Raw genomic sequence first — 15,505 nt, forward strand, 5'->3', positions numbered from 1 at the left:
ATGTGGACAGAATGGAGTGGGTGCAGAGGACAGCGATGAGGATGATCAGGGGCCTGGAGACCAAGCCCTATGAGGACTTGGGAATGTTTAGTCTGGAGTAGAGGAGGTTGAGGGGGGACATGATTGCTCTTTAAGTATTTGAAGGGCTGTCACTTAGAGGAGGGCAGGGAGCTGTTCCTGTTGGCAGCAGAGGATAGGACTCACAATAATGGGTTTAAATTAAGGGCAGAAAGGTACCGCTGGATATTAGGAAAAGCTTTTTTACAGGAAGAGTTGTGCAACAGTGGAATCAGCTGCCTGGGGAGGTGGTGAGCTCCCCCTCCCTGGCAGTCCTTAAGCAGCATCTGGACAAACACTTGTCAGGCATGCTCTAGGCTGATCCTGCATTGAGCAGGGGGTTGGACTAGATGACCTGTAGGGATCCCTTCCAACTCCATGATTCTATGATTCAATAAATGAGGAACTGGCCTACAAAGCTGCAGAGTAGCCAATTTTATTCAGAGACCCATTTTGACCACACCATATCCCCCAACATAGGAAGTGGGAGTGCAATCAGATCAGAGCACTTCCTTCTAAATCCTGGGGACCCCCCCCCCCTTACCGAGCCTGTGACAGCGGAAGAGACTTCAGAAAGTTCTATGGAGCTGGATGTTCATACGGGGATGTCAGGCACTCTGGGAAAACTATATACCCCAGGTTCTTTCTTAGCGCCTCCTCCACTGCTACCACTGTGAGAGGTATTCTTCTTAGACACAGATTACAGTCTGAGTTGGAAAAATATCCTCTGGACATAGTGCTCACCTTGGATTGGAGACAAGTATTAAGACTTGTTGAGATACATATGTCAAATTAGAGCATTGTGACCTTTGGGGGCACCAAAGAATGTCAATCTGTTAAGTCTTACCTCTCCCAGAATGGCTGGTGAGAAGAAAGGAAAATTTCATGGCTCTTCTAAATGTCTAGAAACACAGATGGACTTCATTTGACAGGGCACGCCAAAGGCCACCAGAGAGAAGATCTTGCTGTGTCAGTTATGATCTTATTGCTGAGATGACACCTATAAGGAGGACCTCTCTACCCATCTCTGTAAGCTTGTAAGCTCATAGAAAAGAACCATTAAGACACAGGGCAATAAGGGCCTTTAGCCATGGGTGGAGCATGCAGTACAACAGCACACACACAGGTTTCTCTCAAGATTAAGATTATACTTAGCATAAAAGTCTTTAGCCTTCTGCCCAAATCCCAGACATGAGCATCCATCCACTACAGCAGGAGTCCATCTTCAGCCTATGAAGAGCACACCATGGAAGCGGCATTTTCAAGCTGAGCTATCGAGCAACGTCTTTGTTAGCTTGCAGAACAAAGGGAGAGTCAAGAGCCTCTTCACCACGTATAATTAAAAAGTCCTTGCTCTGTTCTGCAGACTTCTCTTTGGATGACAAGTGCAACCATTCTGGAAAGTGTGGGCTTAGAAAAATGTGAGGCTTCCAACAGCTGAGCTCACTAGGCAGGCCTTGATGCCCAAAATCTGAAGAGATGCTTTGGGTACTCCCCAGATTTTAGCTGTCTGGCATGATTTTGGATCCCTCCCCTGCAAACAGCTGTGCCCCCCAAAGAAAAGCTGCACTGGAAACTTCCCTCAGATTTCAAAGTGATTTGCCAGTGGCATGGGGGGGAGGCATTCTTAATGGAATGGCAATAATAAAAAAATGTTACTTATGTTTTAATTCAACATTCTTCCAAGGAGCTTGCGGTGGCACACATTTCATCCTCCCAACAATCCTGACAGGTAGGTCAGGCTGACTGTCAGAATCCTGGTTAAATCAGTTCTCAACACCACTCACTTCAAAGAAAGTTAAGTTTATTGAGACAGATACCATACTGGACACGAGCTTTGTTAGGACTGAAGGTGAAAGCGTGAAGATTGCAGATATATTGTGTTCAAGCAAAGGCACTAAAGATCAGGACCCAATCAGCATCTGCCTGCCAGAAACAATGGTCAACTACCCCCCCCACGCACCCCTCTACCGAAATAAGACAGAACAGCAGGTCTCTGTGACACACTGTCTGGTACATCAAAGCATTTAGGAAAACGAAAGAACCCCTCTCCCCCTCCTCCTTCTTCTATGGCAGGCAAAATATAAAATGCATACTGAGCCTGACACTGACTGGCCCAAGGTTACCCCATGAGTTCCACTGAAGAGTGCAGGATGTGTCTGAATAGGACCACGGCAATCCAGGTGTGCTCTAACCATTACATCACATTGGCTTTCAAGAATCTCTGAGTGTATGCAGAGCGCTTTCCACACAGAAGTAAGGATTGACGGTTTTCGAATTTGAATGGGAAAGTACCTCCGAGGATTTACAGAGTTGTTCTTGGTGACCGAATAGTTACTCACACAATTTAAGAACAGTTTGCAACCTAAAATTAAGCAGATTCAGCACACATTCTCCAGTGGTCCCGGTAGTGGGTCATTCCTTTGATCCATTACGCTTAGGGATTAGCTCCTCCTCTCCACTTTGCAGGGCCAGCAAACTTTGATCCTGGAGGGGAGGGGCTTGTCCTCTGGATCCCCAGTTTCACTGGCCCTGCTTCCTGAGCAGGACGTTCTGGCTGTGCTCTGTGAAGCATGAAGATCCTGGAAAAGAAGGAAGATAGCAAGTGAGTGGTAAGGGAGACGGAGGAAGGTGTGTCTACCTTCCCACCCCTCCCAGACTCATCAATCACAAGCGACAACAGCTGCTGCTGGCAGCCTTGGGAGCTCCCGGGCAGACACAGCAGGGGGAAAATGGCCTTTTGCTTGCATGCGCGACTTGGAGCAGGCAAAGCATTTTCCTTCTCCCTTCTCTGGACGCTGAGAAGTGAGAGGGAGGGAGAGAGCGGAGTGGAGGCCGGGAAGCTCATGGGTGGCGCTGCTTAGTGCAGCGCGATTTTGTTTTATGCTGGCGCTGAGCCCTTTATTGCCCGTGGGTACCCGGGCGGGACTTTGTGGCTTTGCTAAGATGGCTCTTCTTACATCTGAATCACGGTAGCGGTTTTTCCCAATGGGGCGGGAGCCAGGCCACGGTGGTCAGATCCGGTGGACTGACCTGGCTGTTTATGTTGAATGGAGGCTCCCTGCCCCCCCCCGGTTTCCCTTCCTGATAGTTTTGTGTTCGCCTGGGCTCTTAACGGGGAGGGAAATAGAAGGGGGCCTGGCCTGTTCTCAGCATGTTCCCCATTTTTTCCTACTCTCTCAGAACCTATATGGGGGAAATAAATGGCGGGAATGGTGGCCATTTTGTGCCAATCCAGTGATAGTAAATTACTTTCACTTTCAGGTTTTCTCAAAATGGCAGATACGCTCTTCTGAGAGCCTTGAATCCACCCAAGCTTCCAATAAAGACCCCCTGGGTCTAGATGTATCCAGGGAGGAGGCACAGTCTAACCTATGGCCCTGGTTAAAGGAGGAGTTACAAAAGAAACTCAGAGACTTGTGGCAACAAACATCCACCTCTCAATAAAAAAAAGAACAATAGTTCTCAGAATAGCACCCCACCTAGAAAGATAGTTTGTTCTGGGTGGGGGGTCATAGTCCTTTATTTAGTGACATAGGAGAAGAGTCAGGTTCTGACTCACCAGTATCGGATAAGGAAGAGGGAGAATTGTCCGAGGAAGGAGAAGAAGCAGTTCCTCTTAACCAGTCCAGACTTTTTCCTCAAGAACTGTATGCCAGGTTGTTGCCTAAGGTCCTGAGAGCACTGGAGCTTTCATATACTCCTAAAACAAAGGAAGATACAGAAGCTGCAGATTTTCTAGTGGGGTCTGATAAGGCTATTCCTAAACCTAATGCCAAAGAGACAGACGTACCTTTACTAGTGGCTTTCTATAACATTATCATGACTGAATGGGAACATCCTGCATCCTAAGGCTAATAACCCTATGACTGCTAAATTGTACTCTCTTATTTCAGAAGCGACAAAAAAGCTCAAACTCCCAGTGGTTGATGATCCAATCAACTCTCTGTCTTCTTAGTCTCTTCTGCCCATGGATGCAAATGGTCTTCCTAAGGACAACTGTGACAAAAGGGGGGAAGAAGGTGCTGCGTAGGGACTTTGAAGCGTCTGCCAGTTCCCTGTGAGCATCTGCTACTGGTTCCTTGTTTGCCAGGGTGGCCTACACTTGGGCCTCAGACCTTACAGCTGCAGAGAGTGGCATACCGAAGGCCTTGAAAGATGAATTTAAAAAGATAGCTCTGGCAACAGCTTTTGCAGCAGATGCCTCACTGGATGCACTCCAGTTATCTGCTAGGGCCATGGCCAGTAGTGTGACGGCTAGATGCAATACGTGGCTTAGAAACTGGGACGCTGACCCAACAGCCAGAGCCAAGGTAGCAGCAGTACCATTCAAGGGGGTAAACTTGTTTGGTGCAGGTCTAGAGAGATACCTTATAGAGGATAAGGATAAGAAAAAAGTTTTGCCTTCTAAGAAGAAGGAAGGGAAAACTACAAGTCGTTTTCAGTCTTCTCGAGATTTTAGACGAGATGACAGACAGAATTATAACAGAGCATTCAAGGGCAGATGCCAGAATAGCTCTAGGGAATCCAGACCACAGCCTTATTCCGGGAAATCGGGTCAGGGTCCCAAGGGTGCAAAAAAGGAATCTGCGGCATGACTAGACCACCATCTCACACCCTGTTCAATCCTGCCTGAACACAAACAGGGGCCAGACCGCAGAAACGATAGGAAGGAGTTTACTTTGTCTTCTCCAGGCTACTCTAAATGTAAGGGGAAGGCAGTATACCCCTGGACTGCAGGTGACTGATCAAGGGGATCCTGGAACTAGCACTGTAGTCATTCCATCCGGGCACACCATCTCACTCTCCACTGGACAGGGGGTTGTGGAGAGGAGACAGAAGTGCTTGGGAGGGTAGATTCCTCCAGATGTTATTTATTTATTTATTTATTTATTATTTCGATTTCTTACACCGCCCTAACCCCCATGGGGGTCTCTGGGCGGTTTACATAGGAGGTGCTAGTCACATATTGCTTCCCTAACTATGGCCACATTATACAAGGGGTGGGGGACATCCTACCAGCACCCAAGTGGTGGCTGATCTTTCCGGCTTCGGCTCAGACTGCTCCAGTCCTCTTTCTCCAGCGGGGCGTCTCCTTTCGGCACTTCAGGCAGGTAGCTTCCACGACGCGCGAATTCGCTCTCCTTGGCCCCGGCTGTGTCCCTCAGGCTCCGCCGTGCCTGGGGATGACGTCATCGTGTGCCTCTTCCGCTACCAGCGACTGCGACGGCTGCTTCGATGTTCCACTGCTGGTCACCAGGGATCACTCTTCTGGCTCTTGTCGCCGCCGCGCTGTCCGACCATCTCCGCTGCCAGAACTCCGCCACCGCCGTTTCGCCGCCATTGCTGTTGTCCGTCCGCCGCAAACCACACACCTCATGAGAGGAGGGTGCCCCCTACCCTTCTAAGGGTAGGTACCCATTTATCTACTCGCAGTTTTATGAGTTACGTTCTGCTTTCGAACCGCTGGGTGGGTGGGAGCTGGGACTAGGGTCGGGTGCTCACCCCGACCGCGGTGGTTCTCGAACAGCCATAGTGGCTGCTCGAGTGTTGTTAAGGCAGGCGGTTTGCTGCCTGCGCCACATTAACCGGGTGGCTGGGAAGTCAGCCCTCATGTTAGGAACTAGGGTATTGAGTCAGGTTCTACAACCAGATTCCTCTGTTTTTCCTCCGGGGTCTTCAGTCGGACGGAGCACACAGGAGGCTGAGCTTCCTCTGGCTGACGGTTCGATGGGATGTCCTTCCGTCCTTACCATGGATCCTGACGTGTCTGTAGGTGAGGATGAAACTGAGGATGGTCTTGCTTCCTGTGGAGCCCCTTCAGTCACGAAGAATGAGGTCCCGAGTTCGGACAAGGTTTCTCAGCAGGGAACCGAGGCATCTTCCTCTGCCAGGGGATATGCTGGTGCACGGAGAGACAGTTCACCAGGGACTGGACATGCTAAAGTTAGCAGCCTGGAAGTGGAAAGGCAGCAACTAGAGGGCATGGGCTATGAGAAAGGGGTGGTGGACACTCTTTTGGCTTCTAGGAAGAGGTCTACCAACAATGTTTATAATAGAACACGGGTGGGGGATATCTTGGCTTTTCTACAGCAGGGGGTAGACAAGGGACTAAGTTCAAGTACTCTGAGGAGATGAGTGGCAGCTCTCTCGGCTGTCAGGGGGGCTAAGAAGGGTTCCTCTTTGATGCAACACCCACATATTAGGCACTTCCTGCGGGGTACCTCTCTTATTAAGCCACCTCAGATCCACAGGTTTCCCACCTGGAACCTGAATACTATGTTGAGAGCCCTTTGTCATGCCCCGTTTGAGTCCATGGCTTCTTGTCCCCTGAAGGAGTTGACTTTTAAAACGGTCTTCCTGATAGGTATCACTTCGGCTCAAAGGGTATCTGAGTTAAGGGCGCTGTCGGTAGACAAGGAGCTTTGTATTTTCCACAATGACAGGGTGGTACTGAGGCTGGATCCGGCATTCATCCCTAAGGTAAATTCGACCTTTCATAGGTCGGAGGACATTGTCCTTCCCTCCTTTTGCCCGGGCCCCAAACATGAGAGGGAAAAGGTTTGGCGTCGGTTAGATGTCCGCAGAGCCCTGAGTTTTTATTTGGACAGGACTAAGGGATGGAGGAAAACTGATTCCCCGTTTGTTTCCTTTCGGATAAAGACCCTGGGGGAAGCTATTTCTTCTTCCACCATTAGTAGATGGATTAAGGGCTGTATAATTCTGGCTTATAAGGCTCTGGGTTTAATGCCACCAGAGGGGGTTACCGCTCATTCCTTGAGGGGGGCAGCCACGTCGGCTTCTTATAGGGCGTTTCTGTCCTTAGAGGTAATTTGCAAGGCAGCAAACTGGAGGTCTATTCATTCTTTCACAAAGCATTATCACATTGATAAGCTGGCTTCAGCTGAGGCAGCCTTTGGAAGGAGGGTGCTTCAGCATGCCTTATAAGGTGCAGTAGTTTTTGGGGCCCACCCTGGGTTGTACTGCTTTCTTATGTCCCAAGCGTAATGGATCAAAGGAATGACTCACTACCGGGACCACTGGAGAACAGAAGATTTTATTCACTTATCGTGAAGCTTCCTTATCAGTGGTCCTACCTGCCCTAATTTAAGGGGGTGGATTATGGTCCTGCGGAAGGCTGGTTGCCTGTTTGGTGTTCAGTTCCGGAGGTCTGTATGTCGTGTTTTGTGGTTCAAATAAAGTTACTGTTGTTGTTAAACGCCGGGTGGTCGACCCAATTTCTGGTTGGGTGGCAGGTGGTTTTTTCGTTCAGTACAGATTGTTGGGGGAAGGTTGGCTTGGTGAACAACTGGGGATCCAGAGGACAAGCCCCTCCCCTCCAGGATCAAAGTTTGCCAGCCCTGCAAGTGGAGAGGAGGAGCTAATCCCCAAGCATAATGGATCAAAGGAATGACCCACTCCGGGACCACTGAGAAGGAAGCTTCACAGTAAGTGAATAAAATTTTCTGTTCCCCTTTCCACACACACAATGCTCCCTCTAAACTGTGGAGTCTTGTGAGCAAAAATTTTACTTTGTGAGCTACCGGCATTAAAGCTGTGAGTGAGCCATTTAGCTACTGCATAAATTAGTTTGCTCTGGAGCCATCCTTCCTGAGCTAAGACAAAAATGTGTGAGCCGGAGGCTAAAAAGCTGTGAGCACCGACCCCAACACCCCCCCCCCAAACTCCACTGCAGGTTTTCTCTCCCCCTTTAGCCAGCACCATAGATATATATTAGCACAACTTCCTGGTCAGTAGAAGAAAGCACTTTTCATTTTAAGGTTCATCTTGATGGCTTTAACCAATTGGTGCTTTTTCTGAGTGGGAGGGTTCAAGAAAGTGGTTTTCTCCTGCTCTTCATCTCTCATCCATGCAAAAAATCCCTTACAATTCAGTTTGGTTTCTAAAGGAGCTAAAAAAACCCAAACTACCTAAAAGCAGAGGTCATTTCGGGGGAAATCGCGGGGGATCGCAGTTCCCCCGGGTGAGGTGTGTGGGGGGGCACATGACGAAGCCCGGCCCCCTGCTTCCGGCCGCCCCGCTTCCAGCCCTCATTCAGCCAGGAGGAGGCCGGAGAAGAGGGAGGGTAAGTTGCTTCCTCCCTGCCTCTCCCCACCCCTGCCTGCCTGGGGCCAGGGAGGGCCTTCGCGGGGCTTCCTTGCACTCCCGCCGGCCTTGCAGGTCCACCGCCGGGCCCGGCGCCGGCGGCCAGGACCGTTGGGGGCGGGGTGTGTGGCCTTATGACACACTTCCGGTGATGTCAGGGGGTGTGGCCTTATGACACACTTCTGGTGATGTCAGGGGGTGTGGCATATGCTAATGAGTTATGCTAATGAGTTCCCCTAGCTCTTTTTCTACGAAACGACCCCTGCCTAAAAGTAATACATACATACATACATACATTCATACATACATACATACATAAAAATCTAATTTGCACTTTAACAGCATTGCATTCTGGGAAGAGTTTGAGGGGTCACAAGCACATATAAGAGAATATTTGTAACGTCAGTTTCCTTGTAACAGCAAGGACATCTATACCAGTTATGGGACAGATACTTACAGTTTTTAGGCATACTTACAGCTTTGGGGAATGTTTGTATCCACTGCCAATTCAGATCTGCCCTGGAACCTGCCACAGGGATGCAAAGAAATGGACCTGTTGCCTTAAGATCAGGAAGGTCTGAGGCTGAGCTTTTCTGCAGGACAGGACTGAAAAGTGAGGCTGTCCCGACCGAAACTGGACTGTCAGGTGTATGAACTCTACCACGCAGACGGAAAGTGCAAGAAGCAGTTTCTGAAGCTCCCCCAAGTTAAATACACCTTTAAAACACCCATCACATTTCCATTCTTCCCTTCCTCGAAGGAGCTCCGAGTGACACAGGCCCATAGAAGTAGCGCTGCAGAGTGGGGGGACCCTTACAAAAAGCAATCTTTGCCTTTCAGCCCAGGCTGGGACACCTCCTTCAGTTGCCCTGAGCCTGCTCTGGCGGGGAGGGCGGGGTATTAAATAAATAAATAAATAAATAAATAAATAAATAAAACCTATTGCTCGCAGTGTCACCTAATTCAATTACAGTCTTTATTTTTAACCCCACCTAGTATAAAATAAAGCAACAAAGAGTATATCATTTCAGAAAATCAGAACTTCATCAAACCAGATAAGACACAAAGGGTTATTTTTTAAACTTAAACTATATATATTTTACATAAACAACTCTATAATACAATAAAATCAGATAAAAATCACAAAAAAATGTTCCATAAAGAAAAAAAAATCAAGTATCATTTTCAAATATATAAAAACAGCATTTACTGATAACTTGGAAAGGCTGCAAACATGGATGGCTATGGTTTAGTGACTTGGAGGAGACCTTTTTTTAAAATTAAAAATTCTTATTCACAGTAGACAACTAACAAGGTAAAAGGCAATTTCACACCAAACTGACTGATTATCATCCTGCAGAAATTAAACCATATATTAAATATTTTAGATCTGGACAAAAATATACATTTTAATCACACCAGTGTTTTCCCACACTGTTGAATTTAGCCTGCCAGTCACTAAACCTTACTTGAAACAGTAAAAAACAGTTTGCAAATTCATTACTAAAGGCTCATCATGGTTTTAAAACATTTTGGTATAGCAAAATCACACTTAAATACTCTCATATTATGAATACAAGGAAGGCTATACTTGAAAAAAATTTTAAGTGATGTGCTCTGTACATCAAAAATGGAATTTCAGGGTCACTTGAGTTAAAAACTCTAAATGTCGAATTTTTCTGCACCTGTCACCCACCCAGCTGTCCAGATGTGCAAAATGGCCAGCGGGTGTGTGTGTGTGAGGGGTGCAAGACTAGAAGTCAAATTGTAGGGTTGTTGTGTTTGGGGTTTGGTTTTGTTTTTTTAATCCTCCTCCTTAGTTGGAATATGGCTAAAAAGAAATTATTGCTAACCAGAAATTTGAAAACAGAAAATACAACTAGGCTAGTTCACTCCAGTGCCAAAGATGTCAAGGCCTTCACAATCCGAGTAATGCTACATTTCTCCATTTTAGCGGCAACCCAACACACAACCAGGCATGCTGAACCTACTGAAATCAGTGGGCTCAAGAATGCCCAGCTCCATACTGGATTGTGGCCGCATACCTGGCTGCAGATTCCATTTACTTCAAAGGAACTGGGGACCTAGCTCCACACCCCCTTTACATAAGCACAGCTTCAATGGCACACGGAACTGTGACTGCTGTCAGGAATCAATCCAGTGCATGTTGTGGAACTATGAAAGTGTGTTGGGATTCTCACAGGTGGTCCACCTAGCCCCTAGCCCAGTACTGCCCACGCTGACCAGCATCAACTCTCCAAAGCCTCACGCAGAGGTCTTTCCCTGGCCTAGGCCACAGAAATCCTTTGGCTGGAAATGCCAGAGATCAAACATGGGGCTTTCTGCATGCAAGGCACTTGCTTTCTACCCCTGAGCTACTAATCCTCCCACAGTGGGGCAAATCCAGTCAGCTATGCTACTGGTCAGCAACAATCTCATTCCAAAAGGCCCCATTTGGTGGAAAAAGTTGGGCTGCCAAGTAAGCCAACTGGTCAAGGCTTGTGGCATGCACTGCAGGGTGCCAACATTGCCATTGGCAGCAGCTAAGCTGGGCTGGGCTATACAACTTGTATCTCTGGCTGGATTCAGATGGCTCGATTATTCACGTTATTACTGCAGTTCAAAGCCATTTGAAACTTTCCTCATGTACTGGCTCTAGACAAGACATATTTCTGATCTCCTAAAAGCAGCTTAAGCACATGTGGGACTGGGATAGAGAGGGCCATCTTGCCAGGGGGAAAGATTCTCAGTATGCCAGTCAGTTGCCAACAGATTTCAAAGTCAATTTCTTGACCTGGTACAGCTGTCTGCATGACTTGGGCCCTCAGGTGGAGCTCCTAAGCACCCTTCTGGGGAAGCAGCACGGAGTCAATGGGAGGGACACCCAAGAACATGGGCTGATCTGCACCTGCGGACAAAATCACAGGGCACAGCGCTCCTGAGGCAGCACCACTGCAACCTGAAGGCTGGGCATATCTCACCACCTCCACACTCCAGTCTCCTGCATATAAAGATCACCATTCTCCTTGAAATGCTCATTTTCTTCATGCAGGGAGTAGGGGGTTGTTTGTTTGTTTGGAACACAAACTATTTGCAATCTGAAACTGGACCATCACAGGAACTCTGTACCATACAACTCACCTAGAAGTGTCGACTTAACTAATCATCTCAACATTGGATTGTAATTAACTGAAGCAAGACAAGGTACCCAACCCAACACAAAGATCTAGTTTAAAAATATGCATATAAAATGTTTTTACATGTCTCAGCACCTTGATATTTTTCAATCATTCTCTCATCACCCTGTTTGATCACACTAAAATGTCAAACTAGGCTAGAAATACAGATTCTTCCTCAGACACTTATGAAAATATTTAACAGAGCTGTGTGGATGTTACACCCTTCTCTATCAACAGAATATTGAGTGCTTTATGGCAAGCGCATTTGTAACATTCTTCAATAGATGCCTTTATACACCATGTTATTCAGAGGCTCTTATTACTAAGATAACAGTGTACAATATTCAAGACAGTCTTGTAAAGAAGTACACAATAGTTATTAGCCCACAACAGTTTCTACCACCTTGCCCACCCAAATTTTATATGAGATGGCCATTCATGACTTAAGAAAAAGCTTTTCTAATGCTTCTTTTGCTAGTCATCTAGAAAACATTCTCTCTTATCTATCATAAGGTGACCAGGAAAGTGGCTATTTACAAGCCTGAGTCAAGACATGGGAATTCCTTAAACCACCATCTATTTTACTTCCTAAAGCAAATAAAAGTTATGAGCAAATGCTGAATAATGCTCAAGTTTTATTAAAGCAATTCATGACACAAGCAATTCCTCTTTCCCGATGGCCCCAGAGAAGTACTGTGCCACTGAGTGTAGTAAAAATGTACTTTGCCTTCCCCTCCTTTGGCTTTACCTGAACGTTACTTAAAGGACCTACTCAAAAACTGCCTCCTTCCTAGGGAATTTAGTGAGATTTTGAACAACTGCTTAAATGTCTCAGTGGAACGTATTGGGGGGCACTTCATTCTCCATGCTGCAGCCTGGAGGCGAGAAGTCTGTTTTACCTGGCAAACTTACCACTGCCTTGAATGGCCAGAAGCCTTAATTAAGATGACACCGTCTAGCACTAATGGGCTATGTGGTTGTGGAACACATGCATGCTCAAACAGAGATGCAGCATTAAAGGGTGGGCGCCCTTCTACAGCTTAAAAATCCTCTCTTTCCAAGTGACACAGCAAGCACACCTTTCACCAGAGGTAGCACCACCAGGTATCAGACACCATAGCTTCAAAGACTAGATCCAATCTGAAGGCTGCCTGTGCTTTGTTTTGTTTTTAAATTTAAGAGAGGTATGCGCTGCCCTTCTAGCTCAACAGGTAACTCAAAGCTGACAGCCACTGAAGGGCGGGGAATTAGTGATTCACATAAACTCACTCGCACGCACCTAATGTAACTTCGGTCAACAGACTGAATGCTGCTGGGAAAAAAAGTGCAGCCAGCACAAGCCCTGCAATGTTTCCCTTCAGCGTCTAGACCTAAATAAGAAGCCAAGATGTTCGTTTTCGGCACACAGGTCGGTGCAGCAGACGGCAGCTTAAGGAAAGGAGTGGGGGTGAGGGAGAAACGTCAAATCTCTCATAGGCCATTAAAATGAGGGTCTATAAAAATACAATAAGGCAGTCTTGGCATTATTTATAATAACGATTCTGTTACACTAACCCCTGTTCCAATTTTAAAGGATATTTTTACTGGCGAGCCACCCACCACCACCACCACCGTAGAACAGCCACAGAAACAAAGCAGACAGCCGGCAGGGCTACTCCTTCAAAGTGAACTAACAGGGCCACCACCATCAGCATCGCCCCTGACCTGTTGCCACCACCCACATCTCCCTTGTTGCAGTGGCTCAGTTCAGGCATAACAGAAAACCATGGCTTATATTAACTGCCATTAGTGTATACAGGATTCGGCTTGCAGGTGCTCAACTCTGTTCCTGGTCTGTCTGGACACAGTCTGGCTCCATTGCCTTTGCTCTGCTGAGACCTGAGCATAGAGGGTGTCCCAGACCTACACTGTGATGGGGGCAGTGCCAGGGAACGAGTCAGGACAACGACGTTCCTATGCCACACAAAGCCAAAGCTTTGACTGTGGCAGGTTTGTTTGTTTATTGGATTTATACCCCACCCTTCCCGCCGAGGTAGGCTCAGGGCGGCTTACATAATTAAAAAACAAAAACAGAATAAAATCGTACAAGGTTCTGGGTTTCACTCGAGAAGGCTGCCCTTCAGCGGTCCTACTAGTCGGGGTAGGGGTGCTAGCTCCGAGTTGGGAAATACCTGGATATTTTGGGGGTGGAGCCTGAGGAGGGTAAGGCTTGGGGAGGAGGGGGGCTTCAATGGGGTCTAATGCCATAGAGGCCACCTTCCAAAGCAGCCATTTTCTCCAGGTCAACTAATCTCTGCCTCCTGGTGATCCATTTTAATCCCAGGAGATCTACAGTCATTACCTGGAGGTTGGCAACCCTAAACTGGCACCAAGACGCCAGGCAGGAGCCCCTGAAGTGGGTTGAGTGGAAGTACAAAGTGGCAAGTGAGCCCAGGCAACTGGCAAGGTGGCTTTCAGGAAGCTTAGCAGCAGTGTGGGTGACGGAAGGATGGAACTGAGGCAGACAGTGGTGAGAATATGAGTTTCAGCCTCCCCTCACCCCGGAAGATTGTGGTCAAGCCTGCCTTTCCCCTCTGGGCCCTCTCTCTCCTAGTGGGTCCTCCCCTCCCCTCCTTCTGGCATTCTTCCTTAGAACCTCTTATTCTTCAAGATATGAAGGGCCAGCGAATAAAACTGCCCTTCACATAACTCCCCACCCACAATTTCTCCAATGGAAAAACTGGAAATTTGTGGCAGTGCTAAAAAAAAAATAAAAAAATCCAATTCAATATTTTGTCTTTTAGAATGGTAGTATTTTCAGTAGGGTTGCCAACCTCCAGGTCAGGACTGGAGATCTCACGGAATTACAAGTGGCCTCCAGATGACTCTCCCTGGAGAAAATGGCTGATTTTGAGGATCCCACTCCCCTCCCCAAATCCCACTCTCTTTGGGCTCCACACTCAAAACCTCCAGGAACTTCCCAACCAAGAGTTGACAACCCTACTTTTAAGACAATATTTTAGTCAGAATGTCCCTGCAAGAAACCCAGGGCATTAGTGAATAATTCCTGTGCATATAGTAGACATGTACAATACTTATTCTTCAATTAGCGTGATTTTGTTCTCAGTTAATATGCTATAGCATGTATGATAATACACTACTGAATAGTTCAATGTTTTCTGTGTTATAAAGCTTGATATCTGAATATGCTGCTAGTTCTGTTGTGACAGTATGAGATGGTTTTTGCCCAAACAACACCCTTTTCTACTACAAAATTTGTGTTTTCTTTTCAAATATTTTGTGTGTAGAAAACTAAGGCATTTATCCTTTTAAATTTCATAAATATGCCAAATATGATTTTACATGCTAAAGTATAAATTATACACTTTATGCTATTAAAGCACTAAGATAAATTTAAACTTCATAAGAAAGTATTGCATATATTTCAGTTTTTCATTAATCACCACCACCACCACCACCACCACCACCACCACCACCACCACCACCACCCCCACCCCCACCACACCACCACCACACCATACAGTCATCCTCCACAGCAACAAAACACCCAGAAATTTCTCATCTCTACTCCTTGCCCCGGGCTTGCCCAGTCCTGTCAGATTTTGGAAGCTAAGCAGGGTCGATCCTGGTTAGTACTTGGTTTGGAGAACACCAGGGAAGTCTAGGGCTCTTAGGCAAAAGGTGGGTGATGGCAAAACACCACTGTGCACCTCATGCCTGGAAAGCCTCACGGGGTCACCATAAGTCAGCTGCCACTTGGACACTTTGCGCGCGCGCACACACACACTCATTGTCCAGCTCTTCTTCCTGCGGCCTCTCTTGTTTCCAGGGGCTTGCTGAATCCTTAGCCTCTTGCCTCTCCCTGGCCCTTTTGGCTCATGCTATTCCTCTCTAGGACATGACCGGCAGCCGCCAGAGACCACTCTGCATCCCCTCCCTGTCCATCTGGCACAGCAGAGAGCCTTCCCTAACTGCTGGAAGATGCTCTGTCGCCACCAACACCTTACAATTCAATAGTGCATTTTTAATACAGGGCTATCTGCATATCTGCAGAGTAAAAATAACCGACTTAGCAGTGGATCAAAGAACAGATATAAACTTTCAGCACCTCAGGAGCTGTGAGACTAGCTGCTGCTAAGCTCCTTCTCCCCTGCAGGAAGGAA

At 47.2% G+C, this 15,505-nt stretch overlaps 1 protein-coding gene across 1 annotated transcript in view; it reads right to left on the bottom strand.

Moving 5' to 3' along the window:
- Positions 1-2,501: 2,501 nt before the first annotated feature.
- The window catches only part of HOMER2 (homer scaffolding protein 2), an 81,092-nt gene continuing 68,088 nt past the window's right edge, over positions 2,502-15,505 (bottom strand). Inside the window, exons 10-11 of the mRNA XM_015420717.1 lie at positions 8,640-8,689; positions 2,502-2,639 (exon numbers count right to left, since the gene is read on the bottom strand). Coding sequence (XP_015276203.1) covers positions 2,502-2,639; positions 8,640-8,689 — 188 coding nt within the window. The remainder of the gene's footprint in view (positions 2,640-8,639; positions 8,690-15,505) is intronic.

Source organism: Gekko japonicus, unplaced genomic scaffold, assembly GCF_001447785.1.
Source record: "Gekko japonicus isolate JY-2015 unplaced genomic scaffold, Gekko_japonicus_V1.1 scaffold1431, whole genome shotgun sequence".
In the NCBI taxonomy this organism is placed as follows: Eukaryota; Metazoa; Chordata; class Lepidosauria; order Squamata; family Gekkonidae; genus Gekko; species Gekko japonicus.